The sequence below is a fragment of the Channa argus genome, chromosome 17, assembly GCF_033026475.1.
Source record: "Channa argus isolate prfri chromosome 17, Channa argus male v1.0, whole genome shotgun sequence".
Classification (NCBI taxonomy): Eukaryota; Metazoa; Chordata; class Actinopteri; order Anabantiformes; family Channidae; genus Channa; species Channa argus.
In genome coordinates this window covers 9,925,450-9,948,714 of record NC_090213.1, presented here as the reverse complement: position 1 = coordinate 9,948,714, position 23,265 = coordinate 9,925,450, and the positions used below count along the sequence as shown (strand labels likewise).

General features: G+C 39.3%; 1 protein-coding gene across 12 annotated transcripts in view; it reads right to left on the bottom strand.

Annotated features, from left to right (window-relative positions):
- utrn (utrophin) overlaps positions 1–23,265 on the bottom strand; it is a 157,850-nt gene that overhangs the window by 11,797 nt on the left and 122,788 nt on the right. For 5 of the 12 annotated variants that reach the window (XM_067482977.1, XM_067482976.1, XM_067482978.1 and 2 more), the window contains 9 exons: positions 22,615–22,816; positions 21,162–21,250; positions 19,552–19,709; positions 17,161–17,327; positions 14,298–14,409; positions 11,367–11,503; positions 6,900–6,938; positions 6,361–6,426; positions 4,693–4,758 (listed from right to left, as the gene is read on the bottom strand). In XM_067482977.1, the coding sequence (XP_067339078.1) occupies positions 4,693–4,758; positions 6,361–6,426; positions 6,900–6,938; positions 11,367–11,503; positions 14,298–14,409; positions 17,161–17,327; positions 19,552–19,709; positions 21,162–21,250; positions 22,615–22,816 (1,036 nt within the window). The other 7 variants (XM_067482979.1, XM_067482975.1, XM_067482986.1 and 4 more) reach the window with 5 other exon arrangements.

Sequence of the window (23,265 nt, the reverse complement as noted above, 5' to 3'; positions counted from 1 at the left end):
AAGAACCCAGGCGCCAGCAGGAACAGGGTCATTACATGTGAAAATGGAAACTACAGGGGGTTGGTGCTGGCTTAAGTAAAAAAAAAAAACACCTGAAATAGTGGGACAAAGAAGTGCAGTGAAAGGACTGGATGCTCACACAGTTTGGTGATGGAATACGAAGGTATACAATGAAGAAAGAGGTGAAAGCAAAAGAGGGCATCAAGGTAGGTGATGAATGAGAGAGTTATTAACTGCACTGCATTGTGAGTATGAGCATTGTGCTTGGAAAGGGTGAGCAAAGGACATGGCAGGGAGACCTTTGCAGTCTTTACCTACAACAATAGTCTCCAGGCCTGATGCCTAGCTAACAAATCACAAAGCAAGCAGCTCCTCTCAAGCTGAACAGCACTATCATCTGCTTAGACTGAGCTCACTGCGAAACAGTGATAAATACAGACGGGGAAATTGAGTAAAGAGACACAAGAAAATCACAAATAAGAGAGAAAAAGAAGATAAGAGTGGATTGAAAAAAGGGCAGGGGCAACATCTTGTGTGCCCCCCCTGGTGAAATTCAAAATTCAAAGGACAGTATTAATCCCAGGGGGATTGCTTTGCTTTGTTACAGCTGCTCTCTGCTTAAAAAATTAATAAAAGAAAAAAGGCAAAAGGAAAAGAACCACACCAACACAAATACAAATTCATCAACAACGATAAAAAGTCTGAGGATTAATAAAATAAGCTGTACCATAGGTGGCATGCAGTGCAATCAAAAGTAATGAGGGAGAGACATGAAGTAATGATTCTGATCATTCAAATGTGAAAAGGATAAAAATAGTAAGCAGACAGACATGGTAAACTGCAGTTAAGATATGATATGTCAGAAAAGGGCTAAATTAATTTGATAGCAATGTGCTGCATGTAAATAATTAACAGTGAGCAGAGAAATGAAAGTTCAGTTTTCAGACCAGTTGCAATCCCAGTGGCTCTCCTCCCTTACATCCTTTATAAAACTGCAGCAGTTTTCTCTGATAAGCCTCCTTTCCCTCGCTGATCCTGACAGACTGACAGCCTCATTGGACCTCAGTTCCCTGTCTCTTGACCTAAATCTCCTCTTTCTCTCTGTCAGGATCCCCTGGAAAACGATAAAACCTTAAACTTCATGCAACCTGCACATATGGCGACAGATCACAGCAAAGTCCAAAGTCTTCATTGACTGGGTGTATCATTTATTATTCAGGGCTTCAAAAAAATATTCAATGTTTACCTCTGTGCTTAGTGTTTAATCTGAAGGTTGACTGGGCCCAAAGGAAAAGCATGATTAGACTACAACTAAAAATGATGAAAGGAGGAGAACAGAGAGAGGGGAGGGTATGATGAAAAGAGGTTTAAAAAGAAAAGCTCTAGTAAAAATTAGAGGGACAGGGGCAGGAATAAAGGGCAAAATATGAAAGAAAAAGGGACAGCAATGGGAAAAGACTGGAAAGTCAAAGATAAACGAACAAAAAAGAAAGCAGGGAGTCTTGTTACTCTGTGACATCCCAAGGCATCAATGACAACATTGTACTTTTGCTGGAAGTCACAGAACACGGGCAACACCGACTTCCTAATTAAGGATTCCCTTTTACATAAAAGCAATCCAGGACAAGTAAAGTAAGCACTGAAGCCACATACACACAAACAGATAAATACACATTTTATCTCTCTCTTTCTTACTCACACAGACTAATTAATGATATCACTGCTCCGTTGGCAGCAAGTCCAAATCTGTGTCTACAGGGTTTAAAATAAAAGCCAAAAGTCAAACATTCATGTAATTGACAAACTGTGTTACACATTTACACTATGCATGTTTTTCAAGTTCATACACCTTCTACTGTCCTATAGGATGTGGACAACAGAGACAGAGAAAAAAAAAAGAGAGAGAGAGAGAGACTATGTCCCCTCACAAACGACCAGATGGAGGGAAGTAATAGACAAAGAAGCTTGGGTGAAATCAGCTGCCGCAAAGAAAAAATAAATCCAACATAAAAGAGAGGAAAGACAATCAAACACTCCAACTGAAGGCATTAAAAAGGAGAAGAAATGAGAGTTTTTTCTCAGGCTGACAATACAATGAGGAGCACCATCTTTTAGGAGGAGATACAGCTGAGAGGGCTGTTCTACTGTAGTGATATCTACTGTATAAAGTACAATGCTACTATTTTTACACGCAATTTCACAGTTGCTTTTTCTTTAAACGCAGGATTTGATGGACACATTGTTGTGTATAAAGGGCGACTGGATGATTCTGGCCTTTAAAAAACAGCCAATAATTAACTCAGATTTGAGGGAATGACGTTTTTTACAACACTAAAACACTTAAGTGAATGTTATCACATTTATGATGCAGGAGACCCCCAACAAAAGGGGAAAAGTTATTTCCCTGCAGAGACCAAAGCTGTAAGCTAAAATTATTTTTAGAAAATTAAGCTGGCTGTAGTAATGACACATGCTTTGACAAGTTTCCAAGTGTCTTCCAGTCAAAAAAAAAACCATTGTGCACGAAACCTGTTCAAGTTTATTATCCTTCACAAAACCACCTGTAACAATCTAGACAATTTGGATCGGGTTAGCCTCAATTATTGGCCCTGTTTAGACTGAAATAAATATTATAATATTATAAATAATTTATATCATGCCTCAGACCCCAATGTTCTTTTAAGTGCTTGGTTATACATTTAAAGCATGGAAATTAACAATTTGTTTTGCATTGCAAAAAAATAGATTTGAATAAATACTAAGTGTACACTATGCTAACTGGTGCTATGCTGTGCTTCATACTAATAAGTATAAAGCTGTTATTGTTAAACATGTATGCTACAAATACTAGTTGTAGTTTTCTTTTGTGATTGGCTCTTAAATTTCCATTTTGTTGGGGATTGTGCTCCTTTATCTTCTGAGCTACATTGTGTGCATCTGCTGTTTTGCAGAAAAGAAGAATAGAAATATTTCAGAAATGACACTGATGTAAAAATGAGTGAAAGCACAAGAACTATAATTACGTTCTAAATGTGCCCTGGTGGGTGTTTTTTCCTCTCTGCTGCTAAACCCATTAGCCTTCATCAAACCCTCATCTTCCTCACCTCATTAGTGCGCTACACACTCCTGACACTATGCGCATCAGTGTTGTTTTGGAGCTGGGAAAAATAATGGCTTCTTCTCTTAAATAAGTGTGAGTACAAAGCACAAAAGAGAAAGTGAGGAGGTGTGGGGATAATGTGTTTGTTCCACATTAAAAAAAAAAAAAACTTTGAGAGGAAAATAAATCTACCCATTTCCACCTTCCCCTGCTCACCCGCACTTTATGTATTTCAATTCATCTGTCCCTCTATTGATCAGTTGAAAGCAGAGAGAGCAGAGAAATGCAGCTTTTGAGAGTCTTTAGTCCAACACCTTCTATTTCTAAAACCTCTTTTATAAGAGGTGAGGTTAGATGAGGGTGAAGTGTGGGAGCAGTGGCCCACATGATGCACACGCATCAGCAGGGGATGCAACCTACAACAGAATTAAACTGCTCCTTCACTTCATCTTCACTGAAAATTCTCAAAGGTTTTAACCATTCTCCCATAAGCATTCTCACTGTTGTTCCGTAAATACCTCCACCACCCTTTTCTCAAAGAATTTCCCTTTGAAAATCCCCAAACTTGCTTTCCTTCTTTTCAAGCAGCATACTGGCATGTCCTTACTCTACGGGTGCACATACTTGAACACTTCTGAAAACATGCTTTTGTGATAAAGTTTTTTGTTTCGTTTATTTAAAAAAAAAGAAAATTCAGTTAAGATTGTTTTTGAGATAAAAATCGTCTGCATCTTCTCCGCAAGTGCTACATCCTCATGCACAAATTTTATCACACATTCATACACACATTCATGTACAAATCTATGATGTTGATCTATCATCTAGAAATTCTGCAGAATGATGGTGATGCATGTGTGTGTTTCTGTTTGAACACACATTAATATGTCTGTGAAGTTAGAGGGTGCTCGAACCTCAAGAGCTCATTCCCGTGATTAGAATCTAAGCTGGAAAAGGGACTCACGCCATTCAACTTGAATAACCAGCAGAACACATACACAGGGCTTCACACACAGAATGAAACACACTATCAGAGACATAATGTAAGCTCTGTGCTTCTCATCACCTTTTAATCTTTTTTTTTTTTTGTTGATTTCTTTTTGCAGTGTTTCCTCCTCCTCTCATCAAACACATCTTAAGTGGTTGTTAGCTGAGATCCTGAACGCAATCACTCTCACTGCTCACTGTTGACAATCTAACCCATTACATTTCTGAAGTAGTCTCCTTCCTTCTACATTCAACCACCTCCCCCCTCCCCTCACTCCACATTTTATTGCTCTCCTAAAAGCTCCTTATATCTCCCAAAATCCACCTTGATGTCTTTTCAGTAATGTGGAAAAGTCACCTGCTTATTTCTTTGGGTGGATTTGGCACTCTGAAGCTGGAGAAGAAAATTACAGGTATGTCTGAAGTAAAACTAAAAGGAACACATCATAAGCTAACTGTACGATGACTTCCAGCTTGTGTATAATGTATATAAGAAATGTATAAATAAATTACAGGTGCTGGCTTACATCAACTGGGAAATTATACAACATTTAAAGGGAAAATGAGAATGAGAAGAAATAAAGTACAAAAGTGACAAAGTGACTTACATGCTTCCTGTGGCTGAGCTGCTATCTGTGGGCAGAGAGCCGTTAGAGCGCTCCATCTGGGCCAACCTGGCAGAAACACAGCCATCATTGAAAAAAATTAAAATAACAGATAAAACCTAAGCATTTAAATACTGCCACCAACAGCTGAGATTAATGTGGTTGTAGGGAAAACATATTTTTTCCCCAAACAATAGATCCAGACAAAACAGTCCTGATCCCATTGCAGTAGAAAGAAGCCAGGACTGTAATTATATGATCCACAAACTATACTTTGGGATGAAACTGAAGATTGGCAGAATCCGGTTCAATTCTCAGTGTACTTTTTCATGCAAATCATTAATTGTCCTATAATTGTCAGCATCAATATTGTGGTTAAAATTAGAATTTAGAGTGCTCATGTCTGTGTCATTTCTTATAAAACAATGCGGGCAGAAACGCTGAGCGAAGGTTAATGGTGTGTGACCAATAGAAGGTTACAGGCCGGACAGAGCATTACTGCATCAGAGGACCCTTAATGATTAAAGCTTTGACTGGAAGGAAAAACTGGGTTTTGTTTGACACAAGTAACCCTTAACAACTTTAAAAAAGATGAGCTTTGTGCTGAAAGAAATTAATTCAAGGGGCAAGATGGGATTTGTGAAAGTGTGATATTTGTGGCTCTTAATATTCATACTTATCTCAAATCAAACATGACAGGTTTTCAATCTTAGTGCAGCAGAACATTAGTTTAGTAACGATTAGCTGCAGCTCATGTGCTGTGTACATGGTTGTGTAGATGTACACAGCAGGATAAATTAAAGTGGGTGACTGAAAACAGCTTTTGGGGTGATCTGTTGCTACTTTGATCTTAGCAGCAAATCCATAATATCACCAGCCAAAGTGGTGGGTGGCTGCATGTTTTCACAGGTTCACTAACCGAGAAGATTTTGACAGTCGGCTGACGTTTAATGAATGCAAACATCCGTTGTCACAAAACAAAAAGAAGATACAAAATGGTGTTTCTATGTATAAATTCAAGCTGGTATTAAGTTACACTGAAAATTTGTTTGTACAGATTACAGGTCATGACAGACATCCAAACATTTTTTATGGTGTTCTTAGAGTTTGAGACCAGAACATGGAGAAAAACATTGATTCCTTTTGCAAGTTAAAACAAATTTCAAAATTAAACCTTCTGCACATACAGTAAATGAAGGCAAAATCCTAATTTTTGATTTCCATTGTTGGTTAGGTAATGTTTCAGATCAATAGAGTCAGTCTGGTGTCTAAGACCAACCACAGGATTTTTGAATACTGTAGATTTTTTAGAATCTAGTTTGTGTTTAATTTAGAGCAGTGTCAGTTTGAGATCTGTTTTACTATGAAACATGAATAAACAATAAAACAAAAGAGATCTATTCTCCACATAGAAAATATAGAAAAACAGGAGCAACTGATAAACTTAAATAAGAGTGTATTTATTTATGATTGTCTTGAAGATATAGCAAGACATGGAATTAGCAGATCTGTATTTATTGTTGCCTCAGCTTGTTGTTGCATAGGCATCCATATTAGGAGCAGCCTGAAGGCAAAAAACAAACAAACAAAAAAAACACTAGTTGCCCTTTAAAATTGGCTTCTTCCTCCTTTACTGATGAGATGATGATGACTGGAGAATGAAGTGCATACCTGCTGGCATACTGCTCTATCCTGGAATGGGTGTCATCATGAGAGAGCTGAGGTGACGGGGACAGCCTGAAAATGAATGGTGCAATGGAGATGTATGAGATTTGGCGTGCTCACAAACACATTAACACAGCTAGAGATTCACAGGCACATGCAAACACGAACACTCATCTAATGGCCCTTCATAACCATCACTTTCATCAAAAGAAATCTGATGATCCTAGAATAAGGGGGGGAAAAAAAGAGCAGGATGATCTACGGAGCAGCTGGATGCCCTATGACAGCCGGTGCTGGAATGAACAACTGAATGGTAGTTAAATGCTACATAGAGAAGAAGGTGACAGTAAGAAGACAGTGGGTGAGTGTTTGGGTTGCATGTTCAGCCAGTGGTTCAGGCAGGCAGGCAGGCAGGCAACATGCAGTGGTTGGGTATACGGGGATGAGAGTGAGGAGAGTGAGGAGAGACCGGAATCAAGGAGGTGTCAATCTAAGGCATTCCCATCTGGATACAAGGAGTTGCTGCTGGTGACGTAGATACTCACTCATACTGCTCCGGACACATGCTGATGAGGGTAACGGGACTGTAAGAGAAGGGAGGGACGCAGGGAGGGAAGAAGGGAAGGGAGTAAGGGAACACAAAACATTTCAGGCTCATATCCATTCAGTGGTTCACACAAAAAAACACAGCAGGTGAAGGAACAAGTGGCAAGAAGAGACGGTCCAAATGCTGAGTGCCTGGGTACACATGTCAAAAAAAAAAAGTATTTACCACACATGGCCATTATTATGCTCTGTGAGCTTCTCTAAAGTCTAAGTTTAATTTGCAGGCTAAATAATCACATTTGAAACTGGACCTTTCAGCAAAGTGTATGTACAGTAATGTTCCCAAAAAGTCAGTGTAAAAGCTTGCACAGAAAATGCTTAAGTATGTCAGCTTACTTTTCTGCTGACACACATTTCATTAAACTGCTTTTGAGATTTCCACTGCATACAAAAATGATATGGTCTAAATTCTTTACCTTTTCTCATTTACTTCCAGCAGGATTTACTGAAATAGCACACCAAAAGAAAAGAAAACAACCAACAAATACAGCACAGCCCATCTTCTGCTTAATCTGCTATTGAATTCATTATGTAAACTAGAACTAGAACGGCAAATGTTTCTCCTTGTCGCAAAGTTTTGGGAAATAAAATATGACCAAACAGGATGCTGGAGGCATGTGCTGATGTCATAAATACTTTAAGTTTCTGGTTTTTAGTCTGTGATAAATGCTGCTATTCTTAGAGATGCTGAACATAAAATGTTATTTATAAACAAATGGGGAACCTTATCTCACAACCCCAAAGAAATGTGTTGTTTTTTTCATGGAGGAGGCTGGCCAGGAAATTGGTAAGATAACTGTTGAGGTTGATATTTTTTCACCTCCTGCTTCTGTTCCTACGCTAATGCAGGGAAATTCAGAGACAGACGTCTGGCAGGGTGGTTATGTTTCTCACAGCAGGGCAGCCAGTGCAGTCACACGTTTGTAGCTGCAAGGAGAATTTAAAATGTAGCAGGGGATTCAGATAGACAAGAAGAGCAAGTCAAAGAGAAATCAGGGTCGGCAGTAGACTGAGCTAACTACTCAGAGCCAGAGTTGCAGCATCTTATGCGCCCCCACTGACACATTTGCCATAAGGAATGGCCAGTTCGCTCTTTTTGTTTTATTAGTATAGTGACATCATATTTCATCTTTGCCAAAAAAAAGCTTTTCAAATCCCCGATTGTTTTCCTTTCACCCAAATTTGTCCAACCTGTGTGCAATGACAGTTTTATGCCCAAGATGAATACAATTGAGAGGAAGTTGTTTGTAGTGAGAAAATCAAGAAAAAAGAGAAACAAAGAGAAAAAAGAGAGACAAGGAATTAGAAATAAAGCATGGAAAAATGTTTAAAAGAAAGGAGACCAAAGCAGAGAGAGGGAGGGGTAAATCATGACAGAGACCTTGGGACTCTGACAAATTTGGCTTTATGTTTCTCCTGAAGTACAATGACAAGATGCAGAGCCCTGTTCACATTTCACCTCGTCTGCTATTTGTGCAAAAAGCCTGTTCAGGCTGAGCTGCAGTGAAATTCCATAGCCACAGTGAACCTAAATCAGAAAAAATATTTGTAAAAGATTGCCATCGGCCGATCTATTTTTAATTTTTAAAGAGTTGCCTCCTTTTTCTTAATTTTAGAAGATTTAGATACAACTCTTTCCTTTGTTTGATTGAAAGAGCCCAAACTTTGAGATGTAACATTTGAACAAAATCTTTAAAATGTAAAGGCCATTGTCTAGACAGTAGGGTAAATATCTAGCCCGGGGTTAACAAATGGTAACGGACCCTAGTTAAGCAATAAACACCCACTCACAAGCTGCAAAACCGATCTCAATGACCGTTTTTCTTCTTGCTGCTTTAGAAAACTGCTGACTGAGGGAAAAAGAAGCCAAAAGATCTGATGTCCTTTGTCCTCTATTTGTCAAAACCATGCAATGTGTTTCTCCATGTTTTCCTTTTTTTCTTTTAGCTTTCACATAATCACCCTTTCTAAAAATCAATTTGGTACATCATGTGGTGGTGGTTATTTTGTCACGGTTAGCACCGCTTTGCTCTGCTCTCACTGTCCCTCTGTTTTCTCTGTCAGAGGTAAAAGACCTTCTGTACATGCTAACACCTGAAGAAGCTTTGTTAATGTTGCCTTCATGCTCATCACTCTCCACCACCATTAGAAACTTGTAGGATAAAACAGTTGCAGTAGGCATAGATAAAGAGTGTATACAAAAAGTCAGCATCATTGCTGCACTGGTTCACACGTTATCACAAATCTACGTTAAATATCTGCGTATACCGTTTTACCTGAAACCTAGTTTTGTTCTTCTTAAATTGATATTCTTAGGTAGACTGCTTAATTACACATACGTGGTGAATTTATAACAGCAGCACATTTCCCTATAATAATACAATCTGAATTCAAAAGTTGCTTTGCGTACATAAGCCTATACTAACCTTATCACTTTAATCATTTGTTTAATCCTGTATTTATAATTAGTTTTTTACATGAGTCTCTTGCATTGATTCGTGTCCACTAATGCGTAGAAGGTGTTTCCACTATTTTCCAATCCAACGTTCATAGCCATTAACCTTTCTGCGCTGCCTAACAAAGCAGTGGCTTTTCTGCTCAACCTGGTTATGAAGGATGATAAGCAAAACCCAGCACTGAGTGGGAAACCATTAGAATGGTCCCTTTACAGGATCAAATATAGCAGCAATGAGTCAAAAATCCTATCTGGTGTGAAATTAAGCAAAGACATATGTGGGAGGTGAGTATGTGGTGTTTTGCTCTCTCAAGGTGGAGAGAAAACCGAGTGGGTGGAATTAAAAAACGAAAATGATACGATGAAGAGTAGAAAGACAGCGAGTGCGTGTATTAGGGTGGGCGATTACATGGCACACAATCTAATTTTCCTTTTCTGCTGCTACAGTATCTTAAAAATAACTTCTTCACTTTGTCAAACAAACAGAGGCTAAAAACACAAATACTTTTTCCTTAATTTTGTTTGTACATAACAAAAGATATTTAATACTTCTACAAGTAAGTTATTCTGAATAATATGTATTAGTATGGCAGTAGTATGTCAGTAGAATGTCAACAAGGCTGAACTAATTTCAGCTATCACTGTACATGAGACTGTATGAGCCACACTGACAGCTCAAGAGCTAAAAATTCAACAAGGTTCTTTCTACACAGAAAGTTGTCTGTAGAGTACCCAGCTTTTAGCAACATGTGGATAGCCGACAGCCCACAGGAGAGACTCTAATGCAGCAAAAGAGACAGAAAAATTATGACCGTGAAATAGGTCTAAATTTCTCTTCTCCAAGTCTCCATTCCCTTCTGCCACATTTTGAGAAGACCTCAACATTTTACCACAATTCATCTACCTTTTAGAGGCATTTATCATGCAGGCAGCTCTGCAGAATCGTTTTTCAGAAGGGAAAAGAGCAGGTTGGTAGGTGAGGAGGAGGAAAGGATGTGAGGGAAGAAAGGGGGAGAGCAATCCATCTGAGAGGTGACTATGTGCAACTGGATGTTGAGGAAAATCTATCGGAGATGTGCAGGTGAGTCACTATGTGCGCACACAGGAAGATCTTTGAAAGTTTTTCAAGCTTACAAGATGCCAAAGTTTTACTTTGCTTAAAAGTAACAAGCAGAAAATCTCATATTGTAACATTAGGTGTGATTGATCGATTGCGTGTCACAAATACAAACATATAGACAAAGATAGATACAATATACCGGAAAACACAGTGTGGGAGTACACAGGGCAAGTTAGCTAGTATTTGAAAAGGGCCACGACTCGAGACATATACTCCAGTGGGGAGGATGAAGTCCCTTGGGGCATCTGCATAATTTGAGCCTAGTGAAACAGCTCTCTGGGGGATTTACAGCTGGCAGGAGCAGGAACATTAATCAGATTCAGACACTGTGACTGGTGCTGCAGAACAGAACATCTACAGTGCAGAGAAGTAAAGATTGTGCCAAAAGGTAAATAAACACAGTCAGTGGGACATAAACACTCATACTCAGACATACTGTGTTTTTGTACGTGTGTGTCACATTTTCAATAACCTGTGATTTGATGATATATCCGCCATTAAAATACATGTCCAATACCTGATAAAACTGGTAAAACCAAAACACTTTCATTTTTAACAACTCATCTTCAACTATGGGCTGTGCAATAGTGTCCATCCAACTTTGGGGAAACTACTGTATCTAACCCAGACCACTGTATAAAACCACACTTGACTGTTAGCTTTTAGTTGGTAGCAGCTGCAGTTGGTAGGAGCTGTATGTACCTTTACCAAAAGAGGGTAACCATACTTTAATCTATTTATTTTACTTCATTTTCATCCTTCTGATCAAGCAACACAAGTACAGATATTTACGCATCATCTGTTTGATAAAGACACTTAGGTGTTACTTACGTTTCCATATTATCGCCCTCTAAAACTGTCTGGACTGGTAGGTAGCCTAGCCGCGGATGCTTGGCAAAGTATTTCTTCGATCGAAATTTGTTCTTCAGCACTTTGGTGAAATCACGCATGTCCTCACCTGATGTCGTCTGAGAAAAAAAAAAAAGAAAACGGTAATGTTTTTGTTTTTTAGGGCTCTGTGTGTGTATGTGTTTGTGTGTATGTATTTCCACACTTCCTTGTGCACACATAAGGACCACAAAAATGTGTGCAGAAGACAATGTGTTTTCTTAATTAGATACTTAGCAAAGGTGTTCCTCATACAGAAGTGGTTTCTGCTTTGCAAGCAAACAACAAATTATCACAACAGTCCAACCAGAGGGAGAGAAAATCCCTTTGCAGAGGATTCAGACAACTGCTGTTGAACACACAAACACACACATGCAAACTCTCACAGTTGACAGATTCGTCTGAATGAGCAGACTCTATTGAGTTCACTTGGCTTATTGACTAATCCACACAATTTAAGATGGTAGCTTGAGCAAACCAACGGCAATTACAGAACAATTACACTGAAGATGGAAAATAATTTGTTGTTTGTATGTGGGTTTTTGTGTGCGTGTGTGTGTGTGTGTGTGTGTGTGTGTAAGCTCCTTAGTATGTAGGTTACAGGCATGGGTTTGTTTTCCTTTAATTTTTTTTTTTTTTGTCTAAATTAGATAGTGATGATGTAGATGTTGGCAGAAAACAAGTAGCAAAAGAAAAGAGAAAGGTAAAGTTGTGTTGATATTACTGCTATGTTGCAGTAATATCGTTGTTAACCTCACTAGGCCACTGGCATATCCCCTGACATGATGAGACAGCTTAGGAAAGGCTCCTTTACAGTGCTAAACACAGCATGGTGGTAAAGAAGGCTTCTTCAATATCACGGCCTATTGGAAATATAAAATTGCCACTCCCATAAAAATCTAAACCTAATAAAAAAGCAATATCGTCACCATAAAATAAACAGTATGGCAAAGATAAGGCAACAAATCTTATTAAATGGTCGCACTGAGTCTCACAAAAGCCACCATCAGTTTTTACTTCTCTGCAAAATCTGTTTTTTTTGTGGTATTATTAATTTATGTGGACTAGATATTTTCAAAGGTATAAAACTGAAACCAGATTTGTCTTGTGCATTGGGAGAAGGGTAAATAAAGATGCTCATATTTTTGGAGAAAACAAAAAGAAACAATAACAGACACTTGCACAGCTGAGTTCAACTGAAAAGCACAAAAAAAGTTGATTTGGGGGAGTTTTCATTTTATATATCCCCTGGCAGGAATTACAGAGTTGGGTCCTGGCACTGCTACACCTATTGCATTGTGTGGTTCATTAAAGTTCTGTTAAGTTGGACTTGTAGCATTTATGAACAAAAGCTTCATGTTATATCACAGCTATTTGGATATCAGTCCCACGATATCCATTTTCTAGGTTTTTCTATAAGTGTTCCATTAATGATCTGGCTTTATGACTACAGTGTAAATCAGGCTTTTCAGACAGGTTTAAAATGAATTCTGAAAAACAATAATTAAAACTTCATGGAAGTAGATGCAAGTTAAAAAGTTTTTTTTGCAAGTTTTTTATGGCATGGCTAACTATACTGTAGATGCATCACATTATGTGTGATTTGGACTGATGAAATAAATAATATTCCCTAAATAAATACACTTGTAATTTTCAGATAGGGCACAAATAATCATGATTAAGTCAAAGTGAAATATTACATCCTCTATGAAGTTAGATTTTATTTCTTCCTTTCTGATTAAGCTGATGATCTGTAAACTCTGGAGTGACTAATGTAGCCCATAGCTGAGTACTAATCTTTAAGAGCCATTTTATGTGTTTGATGCAGCAGCACAGCTGAACATAAAATATTGTTTTTTCAAACTCTTGGAGGGCAGCTGCTGGGCATCTTAACTCCGGGAAGAATGATCACTGCTCCCTACAGCTGCTCCTCCAAAGTCAATATTTATCTAATTTGCAAAATTGAAAAAGCAAATTAAAAGATAGAATTGAGACACTTCTCCACTCAGGGCACTCAAAGTTTGACATGAGGCTATACTGAAATGAGTAGGCTTGCAAGAGAGTGAGCCTATATAACTGTGTAAAAGAGCAATGTTCAATTTTACCAAGCTCCCTCTTTTCTAATATTTTTCTCTCTGTGCAATAGTAAAATAGAATATTGCTCTCTACCAGAAATTATAAAAAGACCTCAGAGAGTCACAAGCATTTTACTGTTTGTTCATGTAAATTCAAATGAAGCCAGAGGTCTGTCAGGGGGGTCGATTGTAAAATAAGCTGGAGAAATCAACAGCATCTAAAGCAGAACATCAAAGCAGAGGAGAGGAGTAATGTCAACTTGGATTAATCACACTGTAGGAATAAAAATCTGATCACACAGTCAGATTAAGGGGAATCTGCTCCTGTTTGTAAGAAAAAGCAAGCCCACATAATTAAGATTAGGCTACAGGTTAGGGTGAGGCACACTTATGTGCATGTAAAAGGGTATGATCCACAAAAATAAATATCCCTTAACAATTAACATAAGGGGATTCAGTGTTTTAGTCATTCAGTCACGGTGCACGGTGTGACTAACTCAGTCACAGCTTCTGTGGATGAATGATTTCTAATAAGTCCCATGGTTTTGTCATTTTGCCCATGCACTGTAACTTAAACAAGTTTAAACAACCGCATGGTTTGTTGATTTGATGGACAAGAGTGACTGTGGTGAGCGGTTTATTTAACATTACGAGATGGACATATTAATAAAAAGATCGAAGAGGAGGTATTTGAAGTCTGTAATTGTGAATGTGTATGCTCTCTTTAATTGGATGAGCAGTGTGTGGAAAGGAGATATGAAATGTGCTACTGAACAACTTGTGTGTGCTACTCCCTCACCGGTGTGCAGTACTCCACCATGGGGTAGTTGAGCTTGTGGCCCTTGGCGGTGCGCCCAGAAAAGAAACAGCTCTGACACACGTCATAGTTGAAATGCTTCAGACTGCGATACCTAGAGAGAGAGGAGAGAAAAAAAGAGGGAAGTGAGGAGTGAGATAAGTCCCTGGCAAGTAGCGTGTGTAGGTGTGATGTCACTTTCATGTCTCACGGAATGTTTTATGTGTGCATGTAGCACTACAACATGAATCATCTCCAGGCTATACTGAAGACTCCTGTAGAGCTGTCAATTTCTAATGTCACTCTTGTCACACAAACCTGCACATGCTCACACATGCTTCTACATCCAAACCCTCCTCGATATGCTGACGATGTGGGAGACTGCTGGATTTTCACCAAAGCAGAACAACGTGACAACAACTCTCAGGATGTTGTCCTCCGCAGCAGCTGTAGCCAGAAGGCCATTTAACAGCTAAATTGAGACAGGAGCCATTCAGACATAATAGCTTAAGTCTTTTATCTTTCTTTCCAGCTCTCCCAAGGTTAGCTGACTGATGAGCTACAAGAGAAACCCATATATCAAAGGATGCAACAGCGCACACAATACTGTCAAGTCAAATGCACCATAGCATAGTGACACATAGCATATTACTAAGAGGAAGAGTGTTAAATCACCTTCACAGCAGGAGGTGCTCAGATGAGTTTAGCTACTAAAAAGTTTGGTTTGTCTGACTTTTTGTTAAGTGACATTCTCTGATTTTCAAAAAAGTACTTTTTATATAAAACCTTTTGTGCAGATTCTGGCTCATTGCCTCTACATCACTTTAGGAAGGGTGCAAAGCCTGCCAATGTCTTTCCAAGACAAATGTGACTTTAAACCAATATTCTTTTTTTAAAAAAAATATGGGAAATGTGAAAAAAAGAAAAAGAAAAAAAAGCCACTGCCGCATCACAACTACAAAAATACCCCGGGTGCAACCTTTGGAGTGGAGTGTGCATGTTCTCCCTGTACTTGTGTGGGCTTGTGTTTCAAAGACATGATGTTAGGTTAATTGGTGTCTCTAAATTGCCCGTAGGTGTGAATGTGATTGCTTGTCTTTCTGTGTTGGCCCTGAGATATACTGGTGACCAGGGTTGTCCAGGGTTGTCCCCTGCCTTTCGCACAATGACAGCTGGGATTGGCTGCCGCAAAAAAAAGAAAGAAGAAAAAAGTGCAGTACTGCTGGAAAACCATCTAGAGACAATCCATGTTTGAAGTTTCACTTCAGATACAGCAGCAATTGTCATGTTTAGAAGTTATATTAACTGAACTGCATTAAAACGTTCATGAACACCACCATTTATTTTTGCATTTCCAGAACTTATAGGGATTAATTTCTTCCAGGAATTGAAAACACAATAATTAAACAGACTTTATAATGACTTAAATTTCAGTGCGAACCCTGTTCATACAGAATTATTTAATATAATCAGTTCAAGACTGATTCTCAAAAGTAAAGGAAATATATAAAACAATACAATTAAATAAAAGCAAATAACATCAGAAACTATTACAAAGGAATTAAAACAAAGGCAGAGAGAAAACTGTTGACATATGATCCTATGTACAATGCTAGTTTAAAAAGTCTTTCCTTACAAAGGAAAAAAGGAATCTACAAGTAACATTGTACTTTAGGTATCACGTATCAAGACCATACAAAATGCCTGTTATGCATTTTCCTTCCCATTTCTTTTCGCCTTTCCTTCGTCCATCCCACCCTCTCATCAATCAATGACAGAACTTGGGAGATATGTGCTTCATCAGATTTCTGACTGTATTTCTCTTTCTGCTGGTAAAGTAAAGGCTTTGACAATCCTACCCCCCTACTTCACTCAGCATAGTACTACGCCTGTGTCCAAGCACAGAAAGAGCTTTTCCACGCTAGACTGGTCTTTGAAGAACTGAATATCAATTATGACACACCGATTAAAACTGTTAAACAGCTGTATGTGTCTCTTATCCTTTTATATACATAAAATAAAAATAGTCTTGATAATAATTACTGGCCAAGGTTTACAATGATTACATAAATCAGTCCTAACCTGCTACAGCTGGTAGTGGGAGGGGCTCTGGTTTAGTGTAGAGGCTTCTACAGACTCCATCAGAACTTGCTTAGTTATTGTTAAGTAACAAATCAGGCTAATCTGTTAGCTTAATATTAATATAGCTATTGTTTTAGCGTATTCATAGCAATTGGTGATTAGACTTTAACACATATACGCGATCACTGCGGCTACAGTTGACTTTACTCTCTTATGTTTAAGCCTATTTGATGGGAGTTTTAATTAACTACTTTAATTGGCTTTGTACTCGCTGAGCTGTATTTGCGTGTAACAATACTGTAAAAAAGTTGTATCTCACCTCAGTTTGGAATTGTCTCACTGCTGGCACCTTTATTCATTTTAAATAAGGTGATCAAAATATTTGAACCTTACCTTATAATATAACGCACACAGGCATGACTCCCGCACCCACTTTGACCTCGATAATAAACACACAGGATTGTTGCCAAATCACTGGCTCTGTGTGAAGTGTCTTCTTGTTTGTGAGTACTGTACTGTACGGGTGTAAGTTTCATTTCGAACCTCAGAATGGTATTTAGTCAGTGGTGTATCAGCTGCTGACATTTAGATAAATGCCTGCCCTCCAGAGCAGATCTGCCCTTTATGCTCAACCAGGAGAGGACAAAGGAGAACAGTGCCATGTATGTTTATGGGTGTGTGTGCATGTGTGTTTGGCCTGTAGAAGACAAATTATACCTTCCTATTATGCATGTTCCACAAATGCTAAATTAAATGCTAAATATGAACAAGTGCACACACTTACCTGAAGCCAACAATTGGACACTCCTTGCAGATATTACACTTGGCCTGATGTTTTGCAGTCTCCGCAGCAGCCACTCTGTGCAGGACAGGGAGCCAAACCATAGACTGGGGTTCCAGACGCATCCAATCAACAAACTGCCTGGGCTCCAGCTCTACCTTATTAGTAACCTGGGCATAGTAGAAGTGGGGTGAAGAAGCAGGAACTCTAAATCAAAAGTTTAGGAACTTTGCAAGCTTTAAACTTTCTATTTAAGCTGATAAAGTGTGAAGACTCTTTGTAGCATGTTAAAAAACATTATTCTCAGAAATTAATAATTGGCTGTAACTCTTTGCTCATTACTGAAAACCTAATAAAGTGCAGGCAAATTTAGGATGACCCTACATACTAAAGTGTCGATTGCTTTAGGTGCATTAAGGCCTTGAATTGTGGACCAAGACTACATAACTTTAACAAGCTCCTTATTCACATTTATTGGTAGAAACATCTTACAATAAACATTAATTGATGTTAACAACCTGACTGCCCTTTTCCTACAGACCCATAGTGATGCTGTGAGCTTACAGCCATTTTGCTCTGAGCAAGCACTTATGAAAACACCCCTATACTTCACTGTGGTTCTCAGTGTTTGGAGGAGTGACCATTTATGTAACCTGCACTTGGTCAGTGCTAAGTCTACATCGTTAAATAGTCTGTCTGTGAAGCAATTAATGGACTTCTCTAAGAACCAAGACCTAATAACCAAGAGCCCACTATCTACCGATTTTTTTCCAATAAACCCTTCCTTTTAGAATCAAGAAAAAAACATTACTCAACACAGCAATGTTCACAACATATATATTTGAGAAGGATCTCTTCGTTTAGCTTCAGATTTTAATGAGCCCATTCAAAAAGGCAGCAAAGGGTGAGACAGTTTGACATGGCTGTTGTTACCACTAAACAAATCAAAGACGACCTTTCCATCATCCCTGACATCCAAAAAGGGCAGCAAATGCAGCAAAGGTCTGAATATATTTGAAAGAAGAATGAAATAATCGAAATAAATGGAGTGTGTGTATTTGTGTGGGTGTATGCTTCCCTGAGCCCTTCCCCAGGCTTATACCGTAGAGTGTCTCAATTTTATTAGTGTATCTGCCTGAAAATAAATCAGTGCTACCAAACAAACTTAAAAGAAGCGCGTTCCTTCCCAAAAATTATAATCAGGCATTAAGTTCTTAAATTTATAGTTGAAGCTGGTTCTCAAAGCCACATTCATGCTGAGAATGCTGCCAATCAAACTTTCACCCTTCAGACATCCTACATCATCTTTAATTCTGTCAACCTTAAATGTGACCTTCCCTTCCAAAAGCAGAATACTCTCTCTCTCTCCTTTCCAATATGTTAGTCTCATATTTGCCTTCCCTTCTTCCTTCTTGCAATCCAACATCAGATTTATAGCACTTGCAGATAATTACTGCAGGAAGGAAATGGCTGAAAGGATGACTAGATAGACAGATGGATGGATAAATGAAGGCGAGTGACAATGGAACAGGGAAAGAGGCCATATTTATGATGGTGCAACCTGTTCATCACAGGCCCATTAAACCAAATGGACTGGGTGACTGCTATGTCAGTGCCAGGGCAGACTGACACAAAGGTGGCACAGGGCTCTGGCTTGTCTATGTGTGTCTTTGCAGAAATTAAAGAGAGAGAGGTGTGTGTGTGTGCGTGCCTGGTTTCTTCCTTACAACCTGGTTTGATGATTAAATGATTAATGAGCCACTGGACCACAGCTGGCACAGCAATTCAGGAACATTTCTGTAAACAATTGCGTTTGCGTTTCTTTGTATAAATGTGTGTGTTGATTTGTCATCAACAGAGTGAAGTGCAGACAAGGCAGCAAGGTGTTTGCCTCTCTGCCTTTTTTATTTTTCAGGGAAGAAAAAGAGAAATAGATACAGGTTTTAAACTGCCTCACTCTGCTATTTTGGGAGGCGCAGCACAGGGAATCAGTGAAATTTATAGCTTCCTAATTTTAATGTTTGGCTCCCATTTATGACTCCCGAAGCATGAGCTAGGATAGAAAGAATGAGAAAAATGAAACAGTGATCCTGGGGGACGAAGACATCATTAAATGCCACTAATGTCCACAGATAAACCACTTTCCACAGAGGAAAGTGGTTAGTTGGCTGCAGTAAAACACAAAGGACAGCCAGCAGAAGACTGGGGGGTCATTTGATGCTTCATGGTTGGTCAGCAGAGCTTACATTCTGAAACACATTTACAGGATTGAGAGAGGCAGTTGTTAAATGCCTGGGAAATGTGTGTGTGTATGTGAGTTTGAGTGTGTGTGTGTGAACACAGGGACATCTGCAGTACTTAACATGATTGTACAGTGTTTACGTGTGGACATACGTGTTGGAAGCAGCTGCGGACGCTAGGTTCGATGTTGGACCCGCCAAAAGCAGCCACCTCCCCGAGCTGCCTTGGGATCTGGATGGCTTCATGAAGCAGCAGACCAAGCTGCCTCTGGTCACATGTGTCACCTGGCGATGCTACCTGGCTGAAGAGGTCTGAGAAGGGGAGGAGGCAGTGGAGGTAAGTGAGGCACAGAGTGGAACGAAGAGAGAAAGATAAGGAAGAGGGAGCGAAGGAAAGAGTCAATGCACATGGGTGACATTAAAAAAAACATACAGGTATAAATAGATGTAAATGGTACAAGAATAACGGTACAAAGAATAGGAGTTAAAGTGTGTGTATATGTGGGTGGGAGGTAGTGGGAAGGACACAGGGAAAATGTGCATTTTTAATCTTTTTATCTTGCATCTTGCATGACAGGTCCTTTCTCCTCTAATCTTTCCCTCCCTGCTTCCCACACTCCACCACGTGGAGAATGACAGAGCTGTACTCGATGTGGACGTCTGCCCAGTTACATGCAGGCTTGCCCAGTTCACATGTCGATGTCGTAATATTTCAGATGACATTATACAACATTTGCAGAAGTCAAGCCCAAACTGAGTAAAGAGAGCAGAGAGGGTAATCTGGAAAAAAAGGGGGGGAAGGGGAGAGAAAAACGGACAGCATGACAGGTCTTTCTGCTCTGCTTACAGCAGACTTTGATCTCTGTGTGAGGTCTGGCCCTGATGCCAGCTCCCATTATGTAAGCACGTGTACGTGCTGGTGTTTGCAGTGCCGTTTGTGCTTTGTAGGTATCTATAAAATACCAGTAATGACATGTTCTGACACACACTTCTTACAGTGTGTCATCTCATCCCACAATCTCTAACTTTCTGCTGTAACTTGACATACACAACTGTCATTAAAAGAGTCAAATGGCAGAATGTCTTTCAGCTGGGTGTGTGTGTGTGTGTGTGTGTGTGTGGGTAGGTGTATCTATATGCATGGGGCTGACAGCCAATGAGTCCAAGAGTAAAGAAGGAAGGATGCAATCAACCGAGCTTGATACCCTTCTCAGGCTAATAGAAACTGCCAGTGGAACGAATAAGCTCAGGAATAAAAGAGTCCATGCACTGGCAAGTGAAAGAAAGGAAGAGGGGAAAAGAAGGGAAGCAAGAGTAAGTAAGACAGGACAGAAGACCAAGTGGCACACGTAGAAAAAAGAACAATGTTGGGAGCAGTGACAGCAGAGGAATATAGAGAGTGATAAAGCATTAGAAACAAAGAATAGGAAAGCAAAATGGCAGTATCTTCCCAGCGTAGCAAGACTATAATCACCCTCCCTAATCCTCAAAAATAAATCAGAATAGAAAATTAAATAAAGAACAGGGAAAACGTGTAGGAGGTCTCCCATCCAATTAAATGACCCACTCTCCAGATTCTCTTTCTCTCTCTTTGTCTCTCTCACTGTGAGTTTGATTAATGCCGCTGAGATTACAGCTGTGCTGGAGCAGTATGGGATCAACTCACAGCAGACTGCCGTGTTCTGGCAGGTGGGACAGTGTTGTATGTTTATGTGCACCTGTACATCAGCAAATATCATATTGCCATAACCATAATGCACTTACATTTATATTTCTCCTCTAGGTGTCCCTTGGAGAGAGACAGCAAGCCAATCTTCATAGACAGGACACGGATCTTCCCGCTCCGACCACTGCTGGGACCACACATACACATGCTTATCAGACTGTGGCCAACATTCATCATACATACTGTGTTATGTTCGTGTATGTACAATTTCTCTATGTGTGTTCAGTTTAGTGCAGAACTGAAATATATGCCACAGCAGTGTTTAAAGAGTATATGTAAATGTAGTGTGTATTTATGTGTTCTCCTGTACCTTCAACTTTCTGAGAGAGCTAGTAAGAGATTTTTTTTCTGTATACCCAGAAACAATGTTCAGACAGGTAAGTTGTTTAAGACCTTGTGAACACACTTGTGATTATACAGAGTGCTGTATGTTCATGCCAGTGCACAGAGTATTTATACACACACACACACACACACTGCATGTCTCTTCCCAAACAAACCCAGTCAAGTGTAACAGTCATTTACATGCCAGCAGGTTCTCTCACAGGTGCATGAAGCATGTTGTCAATTTCTGAATGGATAGAAGTGTGGTTTTTAAACATTTTGTTGTCAAAGGCTCACCAAAAGCATGCAAAAATCTCAAGGTAGTCCAGCATTCATATCTGTGCCTCTATAAACATGTTCACTCCTATCACACATATAAGTCCTCCTTCTTCTCTGCACCTTTTCCCCATCTCTCTCAATACATGTTCTCCTCATCTCATTTCCATTCACTGAACGTTATTAGGTTGTTAAAGTTAGCCTTAACATTTTTACACCAACCTTTCCCTATCGAATTGAAGGAATCATCTGCTGAAGTGGTCACCAAAGAGCCCTCCCGTCCTCAGTTATGGGTTGCGTATTAACCACTATGGCTCTGCCCTAAAGATTCTCAATAATACCAAACAAATAAGAACTATTCCCTAGAGACCCCTGGGTTTGTGTTGAGCTTAGCATTATAAGTAAATTCTTCTTCTTAATGAATCCTGTCATCTTTAGGAGAAAATAGCGGGAGCGTCTTTCAACATTGTGGAGAATCCCAGAGAGTGGTGAAGATGAGTCCTTTTAGTTTACGCAAACATTGGTACAGTGATTAAAAATTCATTGATAACCTTTTTGTATTGATGTATATTGCAATAATAACATATGGTTGTCACAAAATCCCACATCATACCATTTGGGAAAAACTAATGCAGGGTAATAGAATATGTGTAGGTAAATATGTAAAATACAGTCGAAATGCATAGCGACACATCAGTTCTGACACTTTCATGCAGTCTTGTTTAACATATCTTATTTTGGACATGTATAAATGTATAAACAGGCAAACTTAGCAATAAACAAATACCCCAGCAACCCTTACTGCTTTAAAAAAAGGCCAAGATGACAACATGCAAAGTTATAAAAAAAATGATGATTCTATCATAAATGCAAAACATGTGGCATACTTACGTGTCATAAACATTGAGCAGCCAGTTGAGACACATGTCAACACAGAGTGGCACGTTGACAAGGTCTTTGTGCTCCTGCTCTAGGCCGTCGTAGATGGATGTCAGGCAATTGATGACATCGGGAACAGACAGCAGCTGATTGTTGTTAGTGAGTTTGTGCTGCTCAAACGTGTTCTGGGCCACGTTGAGGTCCAACAAGTCCACTGCAAGAGGGGAGTGTGGAAATGGGAGCAAGAGTGGTAGAAGAGTGATGGAAAAGAAAATGGAAGACAGTGTAGGAGAGAAATAATGGGGAGACAGAAAGGAGAAGGTTAACAAGAGCAGACAGAAGGTACAAAGAAAAAATTTTGAAAAGAACAAGAAATCCCATAAGGGGTGACAGGGGACAAAAAGAAAAAAAGAGCGAGTTAGAACCATTAGTAACCTTTCCGACTTGTTCACTGAGCTCAGCAGTGGTTCCAATTTTTCTAAAACTGCCAACAATCCGGGGAACTGAAAATGGCACACGCTATAGAGGCACTTCAAGAGGCACTGCAGAATTGACTGATATTTTGTCCAAAATAGTTCAAAACAACTAACTGCAAGAGTCTGCCGGGTGGACAGAGAGAAAGAACAGATGGATGATTTTGGTCAAATATTAATATCAGAGCAA